Below are 25,678 nucleotides of genomic sequence, written 5' to 3' on the forward strand. Positions count from 1 at the left end.
CTAATCTGACTTGTTTTCTACTTTGTATTTATCTTGACTTATGAGTCCCTATTTGTTCATCGTGTGATTATGCATTGTTCTTGTGATCAGTGTTGCCAGATTTTGCAAGAGACACAAGCGCCCAGTTCTTCATAAGAAAATCCATGAAAACTGATTGGTGGGGTTCCATGATTGGACCTCACCTCTCTATTCTCCCCTATATATATATATATATATATATATAGGTCTGTCTTTGTATTTGATTCAGATACCTGAAGGTCAGTTGGACCGAAATGTTATTATGTATTCAATAAAACATTTTTTTTTTGTGTCTTCACTTACAAAAAGTAGTTTTTTTTAAATAAAGAACAATGTTCATCAACAGCAGTGCACTGAACTTTTCCCTTTTAAGTCTTTTCATGTTGATTTTTTCCCTTTAAGTACAGTAGGTGTGCAAGAGGACTCCAGGGTTACAGCTGGTGAACCTGGGACAGCACATTGAAAGTTTCGCTGAGAGGCTCTTCACACTTTTTAAGCTTTTCCTTGCTGCCCGGCCCCATATGCTTGAGGGCTCCATCAGTATATTGTTCGACAATCTTTTCAGCAGACGGCAATGTTTCCTTGACCTCACAGAGGGCCTTCTCCACATCGGCAGAGTTCTGACCAGCTCCGTTTTGCTTGATTTCCTCCACCAGGTTCTGTAGCTGTTTAACTTGCTGTTTCAGAGGCTGGCACTCTTCCTTGTTGCCCTTTGCATTCTCACAGAGAGAGCAGAAGGACTTTGCTCTGGGCAAGATGTCATCTATGAGATCCATGACTGATTGAAAAACAAGAGAGAAGGGAAAAAGGACAGATACAGTTGGTTGAAATCCAATAGATTGAATCATAACTTTTTTGCATTGAATGAGAAATGGCAACTGACTTCAAAGTTGTTTAATTAAGCAATATTACAAGAGAGGATCTACTTTATACTGTCATTGTTGGTAAAACAGTGATGTGGTCAGGAATGAGATGCTTGTACTGAGTTCCCTAAGCATCACTGAAGTGTAAATAATGATGGTAAAGCCCACCATCTTATGTAATATTGTGATTATACTATGGTTACCAACTAAAGAAAACATATTCAAAATACTGTATATTCAAATTGTGGGGGGGAAATTGTGGGGAAGAAGCTTAAGTGCTATCTAAAGCTTAAGATTGTGATTTCCCAAACTGAATGAATAAATACATGAACAATACCACACAAAACTATATTGTTAGCTCAATTTCATTGTAACTAAGGTATCTGCTGAAAGAAATATTGTTTTTGTTACTATGTCTTCATATAGATCACTCCACGTGAAAAAGAGAAAAAATGTTTTAAAGACCATTACTGCATCAAAGGTAACACACTATACTATACAAAACTGGTCAAACATTGGCCAAATTGTCAAATAATAAGAAATATAAGATCTACAAGCTCACAACGGCTCACGTTGTGAGGCGTTGTGAGCATGCAGATCTGCTATTTTCACAATATTTATCTGTGGTATCGAGTCAAACAAAAATGAATGCCTCCACTCCTACATTCCAAGTGCTTGTCAGGGTGGGGGGTCCCCAGTTCAAATATGATTATTTGGGGGGTCACGACCTGAAAAGGTTGAGAACCACTGTACTAAAGGACTGCAATCGAAACAATCTGTAAGCTTTCTTGCGTTGTCCTGTTGATTATGGTGTGTCACATGTTTGCTACAGATGTATGTATGTGACATATGATTTTATTTCATAATCAATAAAGACCTCTCTCTCTCTCTCTCTCTCTCTCTCTCTCTCTCTCTCTCTCTCTCTCTCTCTCTCTCTCTCTCTCTCTCATATCTCATGGAGTGTTAAACAAGTAGACCCCCCCTCTTACTTCTCTTCAGCTCTGCATGATCCTTCTCCCTGTCTGCTTCATCCTCTGCCTGCCAGGAAGTTTCTTCGGACACCTTGTGTTCAACCTGCAGATTCTGGGATAACACCTTGAATGGGCCGTAGAGCCTGCGGTTCAATTTCTGCAACACAATCCCCTTGCTGCGATAGTCCTCAAACAAATGCACATGGAAACTCTCAGAGGTGTAGTTTGTTACAAACGCAGCAGCATACTCCAGGTTGGAATTGAGATCACTGAGGTCCTTCTCCACATCACCAGAGTTCTGACCAGCTCCTTTTTGTTTGATTGTCAGCATCAGTTCCTCCAGTCCTTTCACACGCTGGGCCAGACGCTGGAACTGTTTCTTGTTGGCCTTGACCTCCTCACAGAGAGGGTAGAGTGAAGTTGCTTTGGACAAGATGGCGTCTATGTGATCCATGACTGAATGAAAAACATGAAGAGAAGAGAGAAAGGGAGCAGATCCATTAATCATCATCACTGAAGTAAAAATAACAATGACATTTACCTCAGTAAAAGTATGCCTCTTAACCCTAACCTTATTCCTAACCTTAACCTCAGTAAAAGTACCGTTTTATCTTAGAAAATAAACCGCAAAAAGTAGCGTTGGATCGCGGAAAATCATTGTCCATAGTGGGATTTCGATCCCGCGATCCATGGAGTCCATGGAATGAGCGTCTGATGATTAACACAGTAGCCACAAGCTGCATGGGGAACATTTGGGAGAAGAAGTAGAAAGGAAGGGAAGTAGTGGGGAGGAAGAAAATGAGAAGAAAGAAGGGAAAGGAATGCAACTCTAAGTTCTAACTCAGCTCTGTCACTTTGCTTGACTCCATTATTCTTACTTAATAATTTCATCATGTGTCTCGCTAGCCAATCACAGTGCTGAATAGAGTCAGCCAATAGCGTCAGCCAATCACAATACAGCTAGGGGTGTACTAATGCTAGGGGTGTACTAATTATGAGCCAATCACAGTACAGCGAAGGGTGTACTAATGAGGTGTCCCAACCCCACTTATAGGGGCGCTACACCGCCAAAAAATATATATTTGTGTATTCTTTTATAGAACACATCATCATCATTACGTCTGGAGACCCCTGTCCAGGAGATGCTTCAGACGCGCCTCCTCAGGAGATTTGGCTCAGATTGAAACCCATTTCATTAGGAGTTAGGAACCCGTTGCGACCGCATACCCTTGCTGACGTCCACCCCAGGCAGTAAAAAGAACTGGAATTTGTACGTTTTAAGTATTTGAAAAAATGTAAGGTGCGCCCCATCAATGGACCCCTCTGTTTCATAGGTTTTTGGTTTGGCCCAGCCATGTGTATCCAGACGGCTCTGCTTTCCGTTTCAACAGTCTGGCAGAATCAGAGTTAAATTAACTTTGAGGATTTTTACTGTGTTCTACCATCTCTGTTTTTCACTCTCTGTGGCAACACAGAGGATGTTTGTACAGTATAGACAGGTTTATTGTTTACAAACATTAGTGTGTGTGTGTGTGTGTGTGTGTGTGTGTGTGTGTGTGTGTGTGTGTGTGTGTGTGTGTGTGTGTGTGTGTGTGTGTGTGTGCGCGCGCGCGTGCGTGCGTGCGTGCGTGCGTGCGTGCGTGCGTGTGTGTGTGTACATTCAGGTTGCAAAACCACTTTAAAAGAAACACGTACAAAAACAGATTAATAAGCTGTTTGATTAGAGTCAGCTAGAGCAGGGGTTTTCAACTGATTGTGAACCAGGGACCATCACCCTGAGTAAGACTCAACCTGGGGACCACTGACCACTGGGGACCACTGGGAGGGGATATGGGCTCAGATTAGTGTTTTTGGTAACACTAACACTATGCATCCCAGGTCTATAATACATGATCAGCTTATAACTCTGTATGATTAGAGTTATAAGAACTAAAATACTTATAAGCCTTTATAACACTGTTTCTCAACCAATTGTCCATAGACATGTTCTTAAATAATGACTGTTAAGGGCTTGATATAATTCATTGCACGATACTACGCGCAACACATTTAATCAAGCCATTAATTATCATTATTGTCATTATTTAACTGAAATATAATGCTAGTGAGCAGAGCGTTTTTGAGTGTTTGAGTGTTTATTAAACTCATGTTAACTGATGAGTGAGCAGACACATGCTATTATATGGGCACATTTCCTAATAATGATGACTCAACCAGGCAACTTCCCCTTCTTGAGATTCCAATTCCCCTTTCTGTGGAAGTTCCAGTAACAACATTGATGTGTCATCTTAGGTCACCAGGTCATTGAGTGAACTGTTTCTCAAATTCAGTGTAAACGATAGTTCATGTAGACACGGCAGGCAGAATGTTTATATTTCATTCATACTCCCCGGACCCCCCCATTCGCTAACAAGCTTATTCAGTTGTACTCCTTTAAGTCATACGTTCAACCCCTTGTCATTCTCATTCGCTTCAAGCTAACTCACTCACGCCCTCTTATACCCACAGTGCATCTCAGGCGGTTCATTTAAGCAGCCTCTGTTCTCTGTTCATTCTCTGTTCATTCTATGTGCTTGGCTGTCAGTGCCGGTTGTACAGCTGTAGGTTTCAAATTTTCAAATTTCTTGGTTGCTGAACTAATGCATTTTGCTAGCTGCTGCGAGCTGTCATCTGCTACTTATCTACGGTTTGTGTGTTGCTCTACGATATTTTGGTGCTATATGAGATGATTTGCTAATGATGCTGACTTTAACACTGCTACAGCAGCCAATGCTTCTTCTATTATTGCTGCTAACACTACTGTGCTCATAGCTCAAAGCTAATACAGCATGCTTGCTGCCCATGTACAGTAGAAGCTTGGTTGTAGGCTACTCCCTTTTACCATGTGGAAAGCTGGAATTGTTGTAGCTAAAGCTAACGTAGCATGCTGCTGCATGTAGAATCTTTGTTTGTTATACAGCACTGCACAGTTAGCATGCTTGCTTCCCATGTGGAAAAAATCGAATCGTTTGTAGCTTAAAGCTAACAGCATGTTGTTGCCATGTAAAAGCTTTGATTGTTTGTTCAACACTGCACAGTTAACACAGCAGGCTTGCTTCCCATGTAGGCTACTCCCCTTTACCTCATCAGGTAATGAATCTTGGCTATTTTAGATTATTATTATTATTATTGTTTACTTAAGGTATAGAAGTAATGGAGTTATTTGGGCCAAATTGTTTTTCCAAAATAAGTACTGCTTCTAAGTTCTAATGCTGTTCTGCTGAGGCACTCTTGACTCTGGGAATACCCACAATGGTGCAGTGCCATCTAGTTGGCTCTGAAGCTTCAAGCAGAGTTTCCAACAGTTGTATTGCTACTGCTCGCTCAAATGCTTTTATAATATGTTTATACTTAAGGCTGTCGTAGACAATCTGTGTGCAACGGGGCATAATATAAGACAAGTCAAATTCAGACATGTACTCAAGCCAGGATAGGAAAACACAGCATGTGTATCAAATCAGTGTTGCCATGTATGCTTATTATAAGCGACTTTGGGATTGTGTTCCGTAAGTCACAGCAAATATATTACTGAACAGCGTTCATGGGAAGGAACCCCAGTTTCATATGTAATCACGGTGCAAAAAATGTTTAATATTCTAAACATTTGTTTTGCGACTTGTTTTTATAGACTTGGCCGCTTGTTTCTCTTACAATCTGGCAACACGGCGTGGTGGTGTCATGTGACTTTCCTTGGGAGTAATCAGGAAGTCTCATACAATACAGCAATGCATCTTGGGTACTGTAGTCTATGCAACTGACAGTCATATCATGGGGATCAGTTCAATGCTACTGTGTGAGAATAAGGTGAAAGGGCAAGGGTGTTTTCTTTTTAACTGGTCATGTGCAGGCATTATGGCAGTGTAACTGTCATGTTAAATAGGTACACAACTATCATGGGATATTCAAGTTAATTTAATCCACTCAGTGAAGCTGTTATTTCTGCATTCCTGTTCTATTCACTTAATCAACGCTCAAGTTCAGGTAACTATAATATGGGTGGATTAGTTTGCAGAGGCTTAAATAGATAATTACTTCATGGTGGATTTGAAGTCTTGTGAAATGGGGTGATTGCTTCAATTGTAGTGGGTTGTCCTCCAGGGGGTGCCATTTAGAGGGCAAACAAAGGTTAATCTGATTCTCAGATGCAGGTAGATTCATTAGTGCACTGAAGCTAATTTGCACGTTACTTCGCTTTTAGCTAACCATGTCATTGTAAAGAGATATTCATTGCTTGAATTCACACTGCTTCTGTTTTCGTTTCATGATTGACTGCTATTATGGTGATCCAAGGCTTTGATGGCATGACCATCTTTCCATCACGGATGCCGGGAAGGTTCAGGTTGGGTTTCCGTTAGTTCTAAAGTGCGAGCTACTGATTCTACTACTAAAAGGGGCTGTTGTATAGCATTATGTAGCATTGACACCGTACTGCTATTCAAGTCAAAAGCTTAACAGGTAATGTGAGGTAAGGATTGTAGTATATGTAAGAAGGGTTAATGGAAGTAGTTTGGAAGAAGAGCAGATAAGGGTAGCTATTGTATTCATTGTGGATTGAAGCTCGTGAATGGGGTGATTGTTTTAACTGTAATTATCTCTAGGGGGTGCCATTTAGAGGGCATACAAAGGCTAATCTGATTCTCTGCTGCTTCAATTTCTATCATCATTATGGATTGGATTCATCGTTTGATGAGCTAACTTGCATGTTACCTTCACTTTTAGCTTAAACATGTCTTTGTAAAGGGATATTCATTCATTGCTTAAACTTATTCTGCTTCTGTTTTATGTTTCTTGAGCAACTGCCCATTATGGTGATCCAATTCTGACGATGGCATGAACTTCTGTCCATCATGGATGCTGGGAAGGTTCAGGTTGTGGGTTGCTGCCGGTCTTCATAACTACTGCAGCGATATGGTCATTGCCGAGCAGTTCTCAAGATCACCTTGGTGGTATAACTGGATCTACTTCTGCCGAAGTCATGAGAGGCAGGTCATCATTAATCAAATCTAAATTTATTCTGGTTCAAGCTTACTGAAAGCCATGTCGGTTGCTCACTGCTTGATCTGTGTAACCCACTCACACTGATGTTCTAAAGGAACGGCGTCCATAAAATCCAGGCGTATGTCAAATGGTATGGATCGTTTAATGATCTCGGACATTTAAGTATTCTGGGATGGTCGCTTTATATTGAACTTATTACATGGGTGTTTAAATCGCTCCATTCTACGTTGGGATTGTGATAGTGAAATGTTGTGAAAAGTTAATGCATGATTTGACTCAAAAGTAGCTTGGATCACTCGGCTCATGTGTCGATGAACGCAGCTAGCTGCGAGGAGTTATGTAATTACTAAGCGGAGGAAAGAATCTGAACTAATGTAGATATTACTTGGAAGCAGTTTCTATCAGTATCTTATGGGTTTCTTAGATGTGGGGAATACTTTCTTGCATTTCCACATTTCCATTCCTGTCTTCTCTTTCAGTCACATGTTTCAATTCCTCTTAAGCACTCTAAATCAGTTAATTATTCTTATGGAATATCAGTTATTGTAAGAACTGATACCGCTTTATTCTAATGGAATATCAATTATTGTAAGAACTGATACCGTTTTTGTCCGTTCTCTTCTATGTCTCGCTACCTTCAACGGCGGTTAAATTCTGGGGGAGATGAACCTTGTTCGGATGTTGGGAGGGCCATGTCAAGGCTTGGTTCGCTGCCAGGAAGCAGGATGCCTTCAGATGTGGACTGCCCCAAGTTGTTCACTCCTTTCGGATTGGTGCTGCAACTCAGCAGCATCTTTGGTTCCATCATTCACACTGAAAGCCATGGGTCGTTGGTCATCTGCTGCTTATATTATTATGTTATATCCGTTAAATACGGATAAAATTCTTTCTGCTCAAAAAGCTATGAGTGTAAATGTACGATCAATTATGGAATAAATCAGGAGTTGCATAATTGATGCCATGTTAAGTAATTGCTCCTGCCTGAGCGCAGGTTGGGGGTCAGGTAAAACACTATAGCATCGGTCGTGTTATGGTCTCACGTAGGCTATAGTGTGGTATTATGATGTTATGGTATCTTTTAAAGTATAACTGGTAAAACACTATAGCATCGGTCGTGTCATGGTCTCACGTAGGCTATAGTGTGGTATTATGATGTTATGGTATCTTTTAAAGTATAACTGGTAAAACACTATAGCATCGGTCGTGTTATGGTCTCACGTAGGCTATAGTGTGGTATTATGATGTTATGGTATCTTTTAAAGTATAACTGGTAAAACACTATAGCATCGGTCGTGTCATGGTCTCACGTAGGCTATAGTGTGGTATTATGATGTTATGGTATCTTTTAAAGTATAACTGGTAAAACACTATAGCATCGGTCGTGTCATGGTCTCACGTAGGCTATAGTGTGGTATTATGATGTTATGGTATCTTTTAAAGTATAACTGGTCTTCATATGCTTCAGTGGTTTAGGTTGGTAGGCATGGTTTACCTAAGGTTTGGTCGTGTTTGGTCTCACGTTTACCTTAATGTGGTAGGCTTATAGATAGGTAAATTTATAAGCTTTGGTCGTGTTGGGTCTCACGTATGCTTAATGGTGGTTTAGATGGTAGGTTTAGATGGGTAATTCACTATAGTGTATTCCTTCTATATCAGGTCACCGTCCGGGCGAGCGGGACTTGCCTAAAGGGTTAGCATTGCTGCCATCATATAGAAGGAATTAGACATTGCTGTCTATACACATAGTTATTCATAAGTTCATAGTTTATTTCCTTTAACATCAGAACACAGTGGTGTTTTGCCAAATGTGCATCTAATAGTCGCTGCTGGCGCAGGATGTCGGCTTTAGATGTGAAGGGCATCTTCGGTATGCATTTAAAGGAAATGTGTCAACGCTGACACTCACATAGTTAATTCATGTAGCATATTTCATTTATATCAAATGGATTTAAATGGAATTGCGTCAATTTGATGCTTTTACTGATAAACATTCTCATATAAGGTAAGGTGTGGCTCTGTATTTGCTCACTGCAAGTGAGCGCGTGTTGGGGGTTTGTGATTGAAGATCTGTGTCATTTTGCACAGGAAATCTTTTAATATCACATGAGCAGAGTCACACCGCCAAACTTGAATGCAATATCATTGCATATATGGTAACGGTCATATATTAATAAATGGTTAAATGGTTCATTACGGTCTGGTTATTTCTGAGCTGAAGTGTCTAAATGAAATTCAGTGTAAACGATAGTTCATGTAGACACGGCAGGCAGAATGTTTATATTTCATTCATACTCCCCGGACCCCCCCATTCGCTAACAAGCTTATTCAGTTGTACTCCTTTAAGTCATACGTTCAACCCCTTGTCATTCTCATTCGCTTCAAGCTAACTCACTCACGCCCTCTTATACCCACAGTGCATCTCAGGCGGTTCATTTAAGCAGCCTCTGTTCTCTGTTCATTCTCTGTTCATTCTATGTGCTTGGCTGTCAGTGCCGGTTGTACAGCTGTAGGTTTCAAAACTCCTCCACCTCCCCGGCCTCCTCCCTAGCATCTGATGTTGGCAGGATAGTTTTGTAGATGGCGTTGTATTATGGTGATGGTTGTACATTAAGGGTTTAATGTCGTGTCATGTTATAACTGTGGTGTAATAACTGTGGTGTAATAACTGTTGTGTAATAACTGTTGCGTTATAACTGTTGTTTCTGTGTTGTACTGTGGTTCTATGATTCTGTGTATTGTACTCCGTGGTTCCATGATTCTGTGTATTGTACTGCGTTTTTGGATTGTACTATGTTGTGGTTGTTTAATTATGCATTGATGGTTCAATGTTATGTTAAACTGTATTATGTTTCATGCTTTCTGTCTCTCCTCTGTCTCTCCCTCTCTCTTTTCCCCCGACACGGTCGAGGCAGAAGGCCGCCACCCTAGAGCCTAGGGTCTGCCTGACGTTTTCTCCCAGTTAAGAGGGAGTTTTTTCGTTGCCACTGTCGCTAATTGCTTGCTCAGGGTGGGATCGTCGGGTCTCTTCTCTACATGTAAAGTGTTGAGACAACTTGTGATTTGACACTTTAATTGAATTGAATTAAATGCTCTGCTCTGGGGTTTGTGATTGAAGATCTGTGTCATTTTGCACAGGAAATCTTTTAATATCACATGAGCAGAGTCACACCGCCAAACTTGAATGCAATATCATTGCATATATGGTAACGGTCATATATTAATAAATGGTTAAATGGTTCATTACGGTCTGGTTATTTCTGAGCTGAAGTGTCTAAATGAACTAGTGGTTCATGACATGATCACGGGTGGTCCATGCAGCGTTCGCGCGTCTTACTTGTTATTATTATCTAATGTTGACCCCGCATCGGTCCGCACACCGCTCAGGAAAAAAAATAGTATTTTGCTGCGTGTCTGAATCACTTTTTCTTTTATCCCAAATGCGTCCCCATCAGTGTAAAGGAAGAGCCTCGATGGACAGCTAGGTCTACTATGTTGCAAAAGACGCCATCTAAGTTTCCCTTTTATGTAGGCATTGTCTTTTTTTTATAAATCCTGTGGGTTAATGATTAATCACCAGGTTCGAGAGTGGTGGAAAAAGTAGTCACATTGTTTAGTCTTATCCAACGATAACAAAATATTCTAGTTTTGGGTCTGAGAGTCTAAACCTCATCAATGGGATCCGTGGCTTAAATGTGGAATAAACTAGAAAAAGTGCTCCTCGGAGCACAGGTCTCCGCCAGGTTAGGTAAGTTAATGTGGCCTCCTGGTGGCGCTATAACAGGCCAATGTGAAAAGGGTGCCATTTATTCTTAGGCCTTTCACGGCAATCAGACACTGCATTCATGATTTGAGGCATTTTGTTCCAAAAATGTGTTTTGCTAAATTAGACCTGTTGGTGGCGCTATAACAGGCCAATGTGAAAAGGCTGGCATTTCTTCCTCGGCCTAATGGGAATTTGCGTGTGAAATTGCACGGAAAGCGCAAGCTGCGTTCATGATTTGAGGCATTTTGTTCAAAACGGACCAATCCTGCAAATTTTGGAAGCCAACCTTAGCCAATGAGGATGGAATATGGACAATCGGACAGATCCGTGTTGATCACATGACTATAGAGATACTGTGTACCGATTTCCATGACGTTTGGATAAAATCTGTAGGAGTAAAAGGGTTTTGCACAAATCGGCCTCCTGGTGGCGCTATAACAGGCCCCTACACAGGGGCAAGCTGGGTTTACAGACCGGGCCATGGCCTTGTTGGCCCCAATGACAGTACGCGCCTGGTTGGCAGTGACAGGGACTATACAGTACATAATATTGTCTCTGTCGGGTGGAAACCTCATAGAGCTTGTAGATCTACTTTTGTGACTTTTGTGTGACGCTGTAGGATGATGACGATAAGAAGGGCATTCATTTACACCACTGCGAGAGAGAGGCTCGCCGCTCACGTCGCTAAAGCCAGTGTTGTTAATTCAGCCAAAATCATTTGCGTTTCAAATCGTATTGTTTGATCGGCTGGTGATAAAACTTAGCAGTCACAAGGTATTTATAAACATACTTGTGTGGATGACGGGAACGGAGAATTTTAATGAAGTCTGGATCTGGACGCGCTACACACTTCTGTGTTGCTCGCACAGACAATGTGTCAGCCCGTACAACATGTGGCGCGCGGTAACGACCGCGGTCCATGCTCTGCGTTTTTTATCTCTACTTTTTATTACTGATTTTATGTTAAAACTAAATGTTAAAAAAGGATTGATCAAGTGATATTACTCAAACAGAGAACATAACCTCTCCAGAATCATAGTCAGCAAAGTTTCACAGCGTGCTGGTGAGAAGTGCTGCATAGAACTGCTAGAGTGGAGTGCTGGAATGGAGTGCTTTGATCGGAGCGTTTGATCGGCATTTTCGATGCGATCTAAAAAATTTTTACCTGTTAATCGGATCGCGGCATCTCTACTTGTTTGTTGAAATGTTAATAAATGGGAGCTTCCCCAAACAGCCATCTCTTTCCCGACAATCCCCTCTGTGCACGAACCTTACATATGGTAATTAAACATTAAAACACCTGCGGCTTATAGTCCAGTGCGGCTTATATATGTACACATCATTCAATTTAGCTGCTGCGGCTTATATTCAGGTGCGCCTTATAGTCAAGAAAATCTTCCCTTTCCTACATTCATGATCAGGGACCACATGCAATACCTCCATGGACCACCAGAGGTCCACGGACCACCAGTTAAAAACCCCTGAGCTAAATCCATGAGCTGCAGTATGTGATGGTGATCACGTTACCTGTGTCTCAAACTAAAGATATTAAGACCTTTATTGCTAGAAGGATGCATTCCAGATAATGTAAAGAGTGCTGCGTTCATCCCAAACAGAAACCTGTTCATTAATTGAATGGTACGCAGTGGTGGAAAAAGTACTCAAATGTTTTACTTAAGTAAAAATATCAATACTGCAATGTAGAAGTACTCTGTCCGGAATTATAAATTTACTTGAGTAAAAGTACAAAAGTATTGGTATCAAAATGTACTTAAAGTACCAAAAGTAAAAGTACTAAAATGTTTGAAAATAGCAGATCTACAAGCTCACAACGCGTTGCGATGAGACGCGTTGTGAGCTTGTAGATCGGCTATTTTCAAATAGCCTAGGTATAAAATAAGGTTAAAGTGGTTAATGTATGTTTTATAATGTAAAAATTTATATCTGTAAAGTAACTCATGCATGGACTGTTAAAGTAGTAGACCCCCCTCTTACTTCTCTTCAGCTCTGCATGATCCTTCTCCCTGTCTGCTTCATCCTCTGCCTGCCAGGAAGTTTCTTCGGACACCTTGTGTTCAACCTGCAGATTCTGGGACAACGCCTTGAATGTGGCGTAGAGACTGTGGTTCAATTTCTGCAACACAATCCCCTTGCTTTCATAGTCCTTAAACAAATGCACATGGAAACTCTCAGAGGTGTATTTTTGGACTAATTCTTCAGCAGACTCCAGTGTGGAATTGAGGTCACTGAGGGTCTTCTCGACATCCGCAGGGTTCTGACCAGCTCCTTTTTGTTTGATTGTCAGCACCAGTTCCTCCAGTCCTTTCACACGCTGGACCAGACGCTGGAACTGTGTCTTGTTGCCCTTGACCTCATCACAGAGAGGGTAGAGTGAAGTTGCTCTGGACAAGATGGCGTCTATGACTGATGAAAAAACATAACAGAAGGGAGAAAGGAGGACAGATTGGTTGAAATGCAATAGATTGACCCATAACATGCTTTTATCATTACATTGAATGAGAAGTAGCAATGGGCTTAAACCAATATTACATGAGATGGTGTCCAATTTGTTGATTACAGTAGTTAATTTTCAGTTGGTTCTTCTATCAAACCTGTAGAGTTCATTGGGTTTTTGAGTTTTTCTGTTTTTCCTGAGCTCCCTGAGACTCCTAGGCTAGTCTAAATCAATGTGACATGTGGCTCATGAATGGGTTTAATACATGCTGCTCATGTCTGTCTTTTGTCTAAAGGATATTTAGATTTTTACCAGACACACCACCTGCCTCTCACATCAGAAGCAGAATTAAACATTGTGCAGCTAAGGATGCATCTTGTGTACTGTTGTGGTGTTCTCTCTATATATATAGAGTAGGCCGGGCCATGCATGTTGTGAATGATGCAGGTGAGGAATACATGGTCGGTCCTACGGTGTGTATACAGGTACAAAGGAAAAACATTTTTTTTCCTGCAATATAATTAGAAAAGTGAAACCATTAGTACCTCCATTTTTGTTCTTTAGTGAAGAGGCACCTGCAGTTGCGGCTGCTGAGTAGAGAGGAAAAGAACAACAAGTTAGTAAATCAACACCAGCTTCAGGCTCATTTACTGTATGTCACAAATGTCTGTTGTATTGCAGTGTGAGAAGACTACTCCGATGTTGGTAGTGAACTGTGAAAGGTCACATCACACACAATTTTAGAACTCCTGTGTGTGTGTGTGTGTGTGTGTGTGTGTGTGTGTGTGTGTGTGCGTGCGTGTCATTTGGGCTGGCGTAACTCAGAAAGTGAATGGTCTCAAACTTGACGTGTGTCCCGACTCCGAGGTGTTCAGCGCAGAATGGCAATTGGGACGAAAATAGCAGATTCAGAACTTCCCAATTAATGCATAGCAGCACAACGCGTTGTGAACTTGTAGTTCAGTCAGACAACTCTTAGATTGAATTTAGAATATATTTTTATTGAGCATAATTGAGCATAGATATATGAAGCATAGTCTGGCATCAGGGCTCTGTATTTATTAATTCCCTGTGCATGAACATTTTAATTCACTGCCACAATTATTGCTGGCCGCGTTTGCCCACTGCCAGAGATTTTTCATCGAAAAAAAAAAGTACTCAGGATCCAAGATACAGAATTTTTAAGTTTTAAGTTAACAAGGAAGTGGATTGGAGTCTAGATCTTCGAAAAATCATATCTCCTTGGTCTTTGGGTCAAATTTGAACAAAAAAAAAAAAGAAAAAGCCAATCAGTATGCTACATCAAAAGTATGTTTTATACAGATATTTATCACTTGAGATAACGTGTAACAATGTGTGTGAGTTTTGGACAAAATATGTACCAGTAGTATCAAAAACTGTGTTTTGAAGAAAACACAAAAATGGTGGAAACCCTAGTTAGGCGGAAAATAAAATGTTATTATACAATCTATGGTTCAAGAATTATAGGGTAAAGCAGTGGTGGCCATTTTGTGGTGCCACAGATAGAAACCCCAATAATTCTTCCCATAGAGATTTCCAAAAATATATATATTTAATTTTAAGCCTGGAACCAAGCCATACAGGCTCCCGGTGAATCATGACCATAAAACATTTGACTCTGTGTCAAAGAATATTTGAAAAGCGCAAAAAAAAGGGTACAGTATTTATTAAATATAATGCAAATATTCAAATACTTTTTGACACAAAATCAAATGTTTTGTGGTGAAGTGAGCTATGGTACCACCACCATGAGGCCGATTTGAAAAGATTGACTTCCTTGCCACACATGCACGGAGACACACGCATGGAGGGAGGGGGGAGCGAGTGAAAATAAGACAAATGAAAAGAATTAGATATTCTAAAATCCACAAATAAAAAATTCTGGCTTGAACTGTTGAAAACAAACAGCCATACCATCTGCTGAATCAAGGTTGTTCTTCACTGGTGTTGATTCTTTCTTCACTTGTAGAGGCACTCCTGTGAACAAATAAGAAGCAGTTCTCTTTTGATGCTAATTATGAGTTCTGTGTCCACCAGAAATACAACTGCAACTGTCCTTTTAGCAGACCAACCTCTATGTTATTTTTTGGCAGTGTGCACAAAATATTTGGTGCTGTCCAGCGGTTTATGAGATTAGAGCTGCACACACATGCACAGGTACACATGCATGGAGACGCACGCATGGAGGGAGGGGGGAGTGAGTGAAAATAAGGCGAATGAAAAGAATGAGGTATTCTAAAATACACAAATTGAAAATTCTGGCTTGAACTGTTGAAAACAAACAGACATACCATCTGCTGAATCAAGGTTGTTCTTCACTGGTGTTGATTCTTTATTCCCCTGTAGAGGCACTCCTGTGAACAAATGAGAAGCAGTTCTCTTATGATGCTAATTATGAGTTCTGTATCCACCAGAAATACAACTGCAACTGTGTAGTTTTATAGGGTCTGTCCGACCTTATTATATAGTTTTATTGTGTTTGTAATTCTTCACTACCAGGCACGTTTTAAGCTGGTAGCTGGTGACCCCTGCCGGAGAGAAAGGGGTCTTATTCTTGTCCGTGTTCGGTGACGTCGTGGAAATTTCCATTACAATAGTTGTTTGTGTTTTTAAATAAGTTTGTTTAACCGTGTTTACACCAATGTCATATGTTCTTTGTGGTTCTTAATCCTGGGGAAATGTGTACAATCGGGGGTAAGATTTTATGGGAGTTATTCCATTATTTTTGTGATACGATAAACGTCCATATTTACTTGAAACTTATGTTTGTTTTGGTAAGAGAGTTCCACAGGGGATCTTGCGCATGCCCATTAGAGTTGTTGTGATCAGCGGGATTCATTCCATCGCAGCATGAGAGAGCGATAGCACGTAGACCCGAGCTGGTAAGCAATTGTGCATGAAAAATGGTTGTTTTGTGTGTTCATCTCTTTTATTATAATCATACATGTTGTTTACATATTTATGTATGTTTTTGTAGTATTAATAGTATTTTCCATTTGTGTGTTTTCTGTTTACAGTTAAATAACCTACTATTGCTTCTACAACACACTACTACTCGTGTTACCGTTAGCACCCATTTTAAGGAGAGCTAATGTTTGTAGTGTCTCTTGGGCTGGCTGAGGTAATAGCAAATACTGTACCAAGTGATAGTTTAGTTTAGTTAACATGTGTGTTTTTGTGTGAAAGTGTGTGTGTTAATAAATTATCAAAAGGCAGTATTCGTGTTGTCGAAGTTGTTGAGTGATTTACACCAATCTAGCTATGTGCATCGTCCCTGGACCGAAGGGTAGATTTGGAGTTATTAGGTTGAGCTCTAGATATCGGTACAGCAACTGTCCTTTTAGCAGACCAACCTCTATGTTATTTTTTCAATGATGTGGAACTAATTGATGTTCAGACAGTGTTGAAATTTAAATTGTGTGGTTCTGGACTCATCCTATCAATACAACGTACCCCAAGAGAACAGACTTTGCCTCACAGATCCTTTGCACGTTCGGGACAACAACATATCTTTGTGAGCAGGGTAGGCGTTCTCTTACTCTCTATGATGAACATTAACAAACCAAAAACTGCACTCACAACTGACACACTATCATGACATTATGAAAATCACAACTGCTTAGAAACTGGTCCCTGACGTTGATGTCATATTGTAGATAGTATATTGTGAGTATGTCAAACTCACCAGATTCAGGATCAACCATAGGTTTAGAGCCACATGAAGACAACCTATCCTTTATATGATCTGTTATGAAATTATGAAATTATGAAATTCAAACACAATGATAACATAACAGTGATATGAGGTTACAGGTGTTGGCTTATTTGGATGCACTTGTGTGCGCGCACACTCCGCTCACACACTTGTGCACGCACGCACGCACGCACGCACGCACGCACGCACGCACGCACGCACGCGCACACACACACACACACACACACACACACACACACACACACACACACACACACACACACACACACACACACACACACACACACACACACACACACACACACACACACACAGCATATTAAACGCATTACAGAACAAACTAAATATTAAAGCATTCAATATTTGCTTGTGAAATTGCACGTATGTTATGTGTCATTTAAAATCAGTAGAGAAACTTACCACGATATTTCACACCCAGCACCAAACAGACTGCAAGGATAAGAGCCCCAATAATTCCTCCAACAATACTTCCCACGGGTGTATTTCCTTAAAATAAAAAGTGGGTCCAGTTTAATCTATAGTATCTGTAGCATGTCTTGAATTCTCTGCCTATGTGATGAATATATTATAAAATATATATTTTTTAAATAAATAATCATGAAATAGAATTGGGAGTTTTGGGACCATTAGTACCTTCATCTTCGTTCCTTGGTGTGGCTGCTGGGTAGAGAACAAAAGTAAATCAGTTTTGTTTCACGTCGTTACAGTCAAGTTAGGAAATCAACACCAGCTTCAGGCTCCTTTACTGTATGTCACATATTTCTATTGGTCTTGTCATGTGATTTGAAGGAGTTATTTATCTTTACCTTATGGAACAATATTTCCTTTGATATTAAACTCATCAAAATACACCAAATGGAATGCATTGTTTAGATCTTTGTATTATTTCAATATTTTCCTTGTTCTATCCTTGGTAATACTTAGTTTCCCACTGATCTATATTTAGAACGATTGCTTTAGTTCCTGAAATCATCTCTGAATCACATGGGCAAGACAACTTTCATTATGTTCTTATCGAACATCACTGCAGTGGGCCCTAATCCCAACCAATAATCCAACCTTATCCCCAAGACTAGACAAGACAAGATTTTTAATCATCCATCCATCCACTTCCAGCCATTCACTTACATATCGGCTAGGCTCTGAAAGAGGCTCTGAAAGAGGCTCTGTAAGAGCCGTTGTTGTAATTCATGCCCAAATGAAAGTATATAGATAATTATTTGAACAAAAAGTAGTGGGATTGTGTGCACAAGACATGTGGCGGTGATCGGTCCAGCAGTTTGCCAGATTAGCTCCAGACAGCAGACACAACGAACGATGATGACTCCCCGACGACTTTAAAAGTCCTACAGTGTGTAGGTACACTACCTATCCTGTTATTTATGGTGTGGCTCTGAAAGAGGCTAAGCCGTCATTAAGATGTTTACAGAGATACACCTGAGTTTAAAAACTAGAGCGGTGCGTTCAGTGGAGCCCTTACCCACAGCAAATTTCCCAGGCTGGGTGGAACTCCATATTTGGGCAAGACTATGATATCTGTCATCTGTATCTATCTATCACCGACTGCCATTGACTTCCATTATAAAATTCAAGTTAAATATTTAATATATATATAAAACATATTTGGAAAGAAATACATGGAGGAACTTCCTTGGCCTACATGGACCATGGAAGACAGACTATAGTCTTTTACGACATTAGCCCTGGACACAGACATACACATACAGACAGTACAGAAAGCTCAATTACAGTTAGTGCAGCAATGAACAATAATTTCTTCCCTTTTCACATGAGCCAGACTTAAACTCAAGTCCTTGAGACAAACAAGAAGTGGTCAGTGTGCTAAATGGCTGTACCACTTGGCACCCCATGAAGTATCATCTCTTACAGCTCCAACCGTGCAGCAACAGCAGAGGAGGCCTTATGAATCAGTGAGTTATCACCAACAGCAGGTCTGAATCACAAATGGGGCTTTAAATGGCCATGGCTCTCTCAGGACCAGGGGCCCATGAACTTGGGATTTGACCATGCAACAATGTAATAAGACCTTTCATGTCTTTTTACGAGTTATCGGTTTTGATGATGGTGAAACAAGAGTTGCTGGCCTTGTGAATGAAAAGCTGGTGGAAACTGTCCTTGACCTTCCTCCTCAGAACATAGAACATCTCTCCTCAATGTTAGCTTTTACTGAGACCACCACTGTCCCAAGAAAAGCTAAAATGTCATCATGATAACCACTCTCACAAGAAATGTTCTCCACAACACTTCCTATCTGACAAAGAGGATTCTATAAGGCTTCAACTTGTTTTTGTTGCACGTTTTTGTTTGCTCACGTCTTCTGGTTCTTGTTAGCAGTCTAGCTGCAGAGTTCTGAATTAATTTAGTTTTTATTCAATTTTATTCAAAATAAAGTATTATGGACAACATTCATAGACAGATTGGGGTCCCTCTGGGTTTTTACTTTTCAACTAACTATGCTTGTCTACAATATATTTGGGCTGAAGGGGAAAGGATCTTAAATTCAAATAATCAGTTTTATAATAGCCTATTACTGTGGTATGGCTGTTACATTGACAATGTATAAATTATATTAGACATGAGATGAGACTTGGCTGTTGACCTTCCATAAATATTTGAACTCTATTAACCACTAAAACCTGCTGTCCCAGAGCTCTATACTTTGTCTCTATACCGTATCTCTTCTCTTCACCACAAATAGCCGATCTACAAGCTCACCACACAGGGATTCATTTTATCAGTCACACCACTATTATTGTGTAGCCTACTGCCTTATTTACCCTTGTGACAAATGTATTTTATATAGGATGTACTTTATACATTCTGTATGAGTCTTTCAGACTAACAGGACTAACATATAGCAAGACAGTTTGCAGAGGACCACAGCAACAATGATTTTCTAGGCATTGAACATAATAAGGCCTCCATCATAGGTCATACAATACAGAAACTTAAAGAATAAAATAAAACTAGAAAAAGTGCTCCTCGGAGCACAGGTCTCCGCCAGGTCAGGTAGGTTATTGTGGCCTCCTGGTGGCGCTATAATAGGCCAATGTGAAAAGGGTGACATTTCTTTTTAGGCCTTGCATGGCAATAGGACACTGCATTCATGATTTGAGGAATTTTGTTCAAAAAATTTGTTTTGCTAAATTAGACCTGCTGGTGGGGCTATAACAGGCCAATGTTAAAAGGGTAGCATTTGTTCCTCAACATAGTGTGAATGTGCGTGCAAAGTTTGACCGCAATCGGACGCTGCGTTCATGATTTGCGGTATTTTGTTCAAAACAAGCCACTACTGCAAACTTTAGATGTGAATCTTAGCCAATCAGGATGGAGTATGAAAAAGATCCGTCTTGATCACATGACTATAGAGATCATGTGTACCGATTTGCGTGAAATTTGGATAAAATCGGAAGGAGTAATATAAAGAAATATGTTTTAAATAAGTCGGCCTCCTGGTGGCGCTATAAAAGGCAGAAGTGAAAAATGCAAGGCAAAGGTTTTTCTTTGACCTCTAGGGAGTGCGCATACAGAGTTTTCCACAGATCGGTGCAGTTATAGGTAAAAACACAAATGGGCCTGTTATAGCGCCACCATGAGGCTGATTTGAACATTTTCTTCCTCGGCCTAATGGGAATGTGCGTGCAAAATGTCATGGAAATTGCATGCTGTGTTCATGATTTGAGGCATTTTGTTCAAAACTGAGCACTCCTACAAACTTTAGAAGACATTTTTAGCCAATCAAGAATAAAGATGGAATAGGAAAAATCTGAATGACTAGTTTTGTTTAATGACTATAGAGATACTGTGTACCGATTTGCATGATTTTGGGGCAAAATCTGTAGGAGTACTGTCAAAAAATATGTTTTGCACAAAGCGGCCTCCTGGTGCTATAACAGGCCTATGTGAAAAATGTGGGGCAGAGGTTCTGCTGTGGCATCCAGGGAGTGTGTGTGCACAGTTTGACTGCGATCAAGCCAACTGTGCGGGAGATTAGCTCATTTAGCTGTACACAAAATGACAGAATGACGGACGGACGCGGACGGACGGACGGACGGACGGACGGACAGGGGGTAAAACATACTCTCTCGCCATGCCTTTCGGCCTGGCGGAGACAATAAAAACATAATTTCACCATCTTTCATGATGTCTCCTTTGCCTATCCACTGGCTATATAGGCCAGGCCTCACCTGTTTGCCATTAGTATTACAGTATGCCCTGATGACTGGTTCTCATGTTGGCTTTTTGGCATGTTGGCAATTTAGCCATGATAATACACCCTGATGAAGGCTGTGCTTAAAGGTCACAGTTATTTATTTGATTAATAAAGGCTTTTTACCATAACCTTTTTCCTGCCTCTTGGATTGTATGAGTGCCTATGTTCTTTTAGACTAATTTTCTCGCCCTCAATTACTGGTGATGTCTTCCGGACAGGAGTTAGAACAGTTAGATAAGGAGCACTTGCTGGCTGTGAGGATTAAACCCAAATTACAATGAGTTAGGCTACCTGCTCCAATGCACCTGTTGCCAGACTTAACAGATTTAAGAGAGGTTAATAACACAATTCATGCTGAAAAAAATGACCCAATTCATACTTACTGATCACCTCAACCATGTAAATCTTGCTGTTCCGGACGGAATCGAACACCATGTAATATCCTCCACTGTCTTCTATGGTCATGTTGTTGATGGTGACTCCAGTTTCTTTATCCAATTCTGTACGGTTTTTATATTTCCCATAGACTTCCCCTTCAGCCGAGCCCCAATCCCACTCTGCCACCACATCTTCTTTGCCTGAGTGTACAGTTTTTAATAGTACTTTGGTAGGTTTCCCATCAATAGGCAATTCAAGGCTTCCTCCCAGTGGTATGTACATCACATCTTGTAGGCCTGTGTGGAGAAAATGATTTCAGTCAGTTAAAGCAGTTGGTATTGTAATATAGTAGAATGAAAGCTTTCTATTCCCAAACATAATCATATTTTCAGGAAGAGTGAAAATGACAGCTTTTCACGATTTCTTAAATGAGGCCAGTGATTTAAATTGTACTCTAAATGAGGGATGATGACCAAATTGAATTTGTAGATATCATCATGAAGGAAAAGTAAATCACTGATGATGACAGATCTGAACCCACAGATCGAAACACTCCAATGAGACAAAAAAAAAACACTGGCACAACGGTTGTGACAGATTGTCTCTTAAAAAGCCCCACCATAAGTGATCTTTAGGACCACCCATCTGGGACCGCCTAATACCCCCCCCCCCCCCACACACACACACACACACACACGCACGCACACACACACACACACACACACACACACACACACACACACACACACAACACACCAGTTTGTGTCCGGTGCCCAGTCTTCCTGATGCCCAGATTTCCCTAGTGCCCACTCTTCTCCCCCCCAAAGTGCCCACTCTTCCGGCTATCAACATTTTCCTAGTGCCCACTGTTCTCCCCCCCTAAGTGCCCACTCTTATGGCTACCCACATTTCCTTAGTGCTCACTCTTCTCCCCCCTAAAGTGCCCACTGTTCCGGCTAAAAACATTTCCCTAGTGCCCACTCTTCTCCCCCCAAAGTGTCCACTCTTCCGGCTACCAACATTTCCCTAGTGCCCACTTTTCTCCCCCCCAAAGTGCCCTCTTCTCCCCCCAAAGTGCCCACTCTCCCCCCCCCCCCCCCAAAGTGCCCACTCTTCTCCCCCCAAAGTGCCCACTCTCTCCCCCCCCCCCCCCCAAAGTGCCCACTCTTCTCCCCACAAAGTGCCCACTCTTCTCCCCCCAAAGTGCCCACTCCTCCCCCAAAGTGCCCACTCTTCCTTCCGGCTACCCCCATTTCCTTAGTGCCCACTCTTCCAAGGTGCCCAGAATTGTTCCACCTTTCCTGTTCCTCCTGTTCCCTGAGTAGGGAACTTCCAGCTGAACCGTTAGTTGGCGGATCCGTTGTTGTTGGTAGATTTGTCTTCTATTTTTAGAATGAAACAAAATAGCCGATATACAAGCCCACAACGCGTCGTGGTCGCGGATGTAACGCCTTGTGCACTTGTATATCGGCTATTTCGGCGCGCGACACCGTCGTATGATGAAGCATATATTACGCCACAGCTGTATCCCACCGAGTTGAGTCAGGAAACCCGGGTTGCCAGACTCATTTTAGCATTGGCCAATGCTAAAATGGACAAAAGTATTCTGCTATTAAACACATCCATGGATAGGCTATGTGTTAGCAGAATAGTTAATAGTAGGCTGTAGTTGATCTAGTTCAAAGAGCCACCTACCTGATGATATGCTGAGTCCATTCGCTAACAGCAGCCAGATGCACAATGGAGCTCTGAGTATGCCCATGTTTTTTTTGTTGTCAATGTAGCCTACAAATGACAAATAAGAACTTTGAAACAACACACGTCCCTTAATGGCGTCTGGGTTCACATGGAAAAAACAAGAAAGGTTTTGAAACCTTCCTTGGGAAAAACTAGGAAGAAGCAGCAAACAGGAAAGAGTATTAACGGTTCGGGCAGAGTAGTATGGATAGAGAGTAGACCCTATTTTTAACTCTATGGAGTAGACCCGTTGAGACTTGAGAGAGAAGTTGACACTCCCAATTGTTCCCCATGGGAAATGTGCGGTGGTGGCTTTTTTTTAACTTTTTTTTTACTGAAGTAAAAGTATCAATAGTGCAATGTAGAAATACTCTGTTACAAGTAAAAGTCCTGTATTCAAAACTTACTTAAGTAAAAGTATAAAAGTATATTGGTATCAAAACATACTTAAAGAAGTACCAACAGTAAAAGTATACTCATTATGAAGTTATCATAATTATGCTTAAAATGTATAGGCCTACATTCTACAACATATTTTCAAAATAGCAGATCTTCAAGCACACAACACAACACATTGCATCAATCAAAATCAAATCAAATAATAAAAATCTACAAAACAATTAATATTAATAACCAAAACCAAGTGTCTTTGGTTTCCACTTTCCACCTTGTGGTTAAATTAACTTGCAGTTAATTAGTAGCTATTTCTGCAATTCTGAAAGTCACTACAATGTGCTGTGCACAGTGTAGTAGGCTACTGTATCGTTTCCCAGTAAAGACGTGTAGTTACACAGCATAATATCACAGAATCAACTTCTGACATTTATGCCAAATGCGCCCATAGGGAGAGTATGAGGGAGGGGGGTGCCCACCAAGCATGCATGTTATTTTATTTTGTCTTACTCATATATACATATTTTGATAGAATTAATTGAAAAGTTTTGACAAATCTTAAGTTTGGGGCGGGCATCACAACACACCCCTCTGCACAGTTTTTTTTGGTTTAGCCCAGTGGGGACTCCCTCTTTGTTTGGTGTTTCGACCAGGTGGGCGTGGTTGCGTCCTGAAGCGTGCACTGCTCGTCCCGTGTCCCAATCTGGGAACCCAGAGCCAGTGAGAATGAAAAACAGCGCCCTCTGCTGTTTGTACTATCTCTCCAGAATCTGTTCTTGAGAGATTAACCGCGTCCTAACCTCGCATCACCAGTCTTTCCACCTCGGAGGAAAGACTGGTGTAACCGCGTCCCACCAAAACGGTCGAAACCATAGAGTTAAAAATGGGGGTCGAAACACCGAAGAAATAAAGTTCACAGTCTTTGGTGTTTCGACCCCCATTTTTAACTCTATGGTTGTGTCCTGATTGAAGCTGAGGCAGTGAGTGTGGTCCTGATGTGAACTCAGCAACTCAGCAAAGCAGCCAGACCCTATTGGAGGCAGCTGGCCAGGCCAGCTGCTGCTGTCAGGGGCGGAGGGTGGGCAAAAAAATGCCCTGTCCACTGCAGGTAGTAGACACGTTATATATATATCATTTATACAGCATCATTTGTTGTGGAAAACAAGTGGAGAGTGTCGTCGACTCGTCGTTAATGTGATTTTGTGATTATGTCCAACTTAAGAGACCAAAAGCCTCTGGTGCACAGGGAAGAAAGAGAAGAAGAGAAGAGGAGGAAAAACGGGGAAAAGACAGAGGTAATGTGAAATAAACAGTTATGCCAACTAAGCTGTAAAGGTCACTGTTTAGTCATGAATATTGAGTAATTAGCAATGCATAATGATCTACTTTTGCCAAAACCTGGAATAATGTTGCTTTGGTTAACTTAAATGCGCTGTAAGAGTCTAACACCACGTTTGTAATGGCCAGAAATTAATCTTTTACCATGGTGCAATCATGCCAGTCTTTGCCAGATGCCACTGCTACATTTCCTATAAGCATACTTTGCAATAGAAGTGTTTCAATTAGGTAGAAACCAGGAAATGGCCTGCCCAGTCAACTTAGAAAGATGTACCATGTAGGCCTAGTCGCAGTCTAAATTTAAGTAAAACAAATATGTGTCTCTTTTCATTATAAAGCCTTTCTTCATTTACATAATTTGCTTGAATTTTGTAATAATTACACCAAAACTAGTAAATATACCACAAAATTGACAAATGTCAATATGCGATAGGGATCTGAAGTCTACCTCATTGTTTCTGTCTATTTAGGTGCTGCTGAGTCAGTTTCTGTTTTATAATAAGCTGTAAAAGTGTTGTCATTAATAATAATAATAATAATAATAATAATAAATAAGGATGGTAATACTAAGAAAATGCTGTTCCTGAAGGAACAATGTAGGCTCATGACAGTGTGGGACATTCAGATATACTGTAGGCCTACTGTATATATCATTGACATTAATTGTGAAAACACGTATCATGCACACACGGTATAAGATTGTTTTGTTATCAACCAGCTTTATTTGTGCAATC

General features: G+C 40.8%; 1 protein-coding gene across 1 annotated transcript in view; it reads right to left on the reverse strand.

The window, feature by feature from the left end:
- LOC308104919 (uncharacterized protein) overlaps nucleotides 1-23,410 on the reverse strand; it is a gene marked incomplete at its 3' end in the record, with an annotated part of 64,538 nt that extends 41,128 nt beyond the window's left edge. Inside the window, exons 1-10 of the mRNA XM_080455561.1 lie at nucleotides 23,172-23,410; nucleotides 21,482-21,772; nucleotides 17,498-17,524; nucleotides 17,264-17,350; nucleotides 16,814-16,873; nucleotides 15,420-15,482; nucleotides 15,043-15,105; nucleotides 13,653-13,697; nucleotides 12,648-13,076; nucleotides 1,871-2,308 (exon numbers count right to left, since the gene is read on the reverse strand). Of these exons, the coding sequence (XP_080311687.1) occupies nucleotides 1,871-2,308; nucleotides 12,648-13,076; nucleotides 13,653-13,697; nucleotides 15,043-15,105; nucleotides 15,420-15,482; nucleotides 16,814-16,873; nucleotides 17,264-17,350; nucleotides 17,498-17,524; nucleotides 21,482-21,772; nucleotides 23,172-23,238 (1,570 nt within the window). The 5' untranslated portion in view covers nucleotides 23,239-23,410. The remainder of the gene's footprint in view (nucleotides 1-1,870; nucleotides 2,309-12,647; nucleotides 13,077-13,652; nucleotides 13,698-15,042; nucleotides 15,106-15,419; nucleotides 15,483-16,813; nucleotides 16,874-17,263; nucleotides 17,351-17,497; nucleotides 17,525-21,481; nucleotides 21,773-23,171) is intronic.
- Between the last annotated feature and the right edge of the window lie 2,268 nt (nucleotides 23,411-25,678).

Source organism: Gymnoscopelus braueri (genome assembly GCF_963280865.1).
Source record: "Gymnoscopelus braueri genome assembly, chromosome: 17".
NCBI lineage: Eukaryota > Metazoa > Chordata > Actinopteri > Myctophiformes > Myctophidae > Gymnoscopelus > Gymnoscopelus braueri.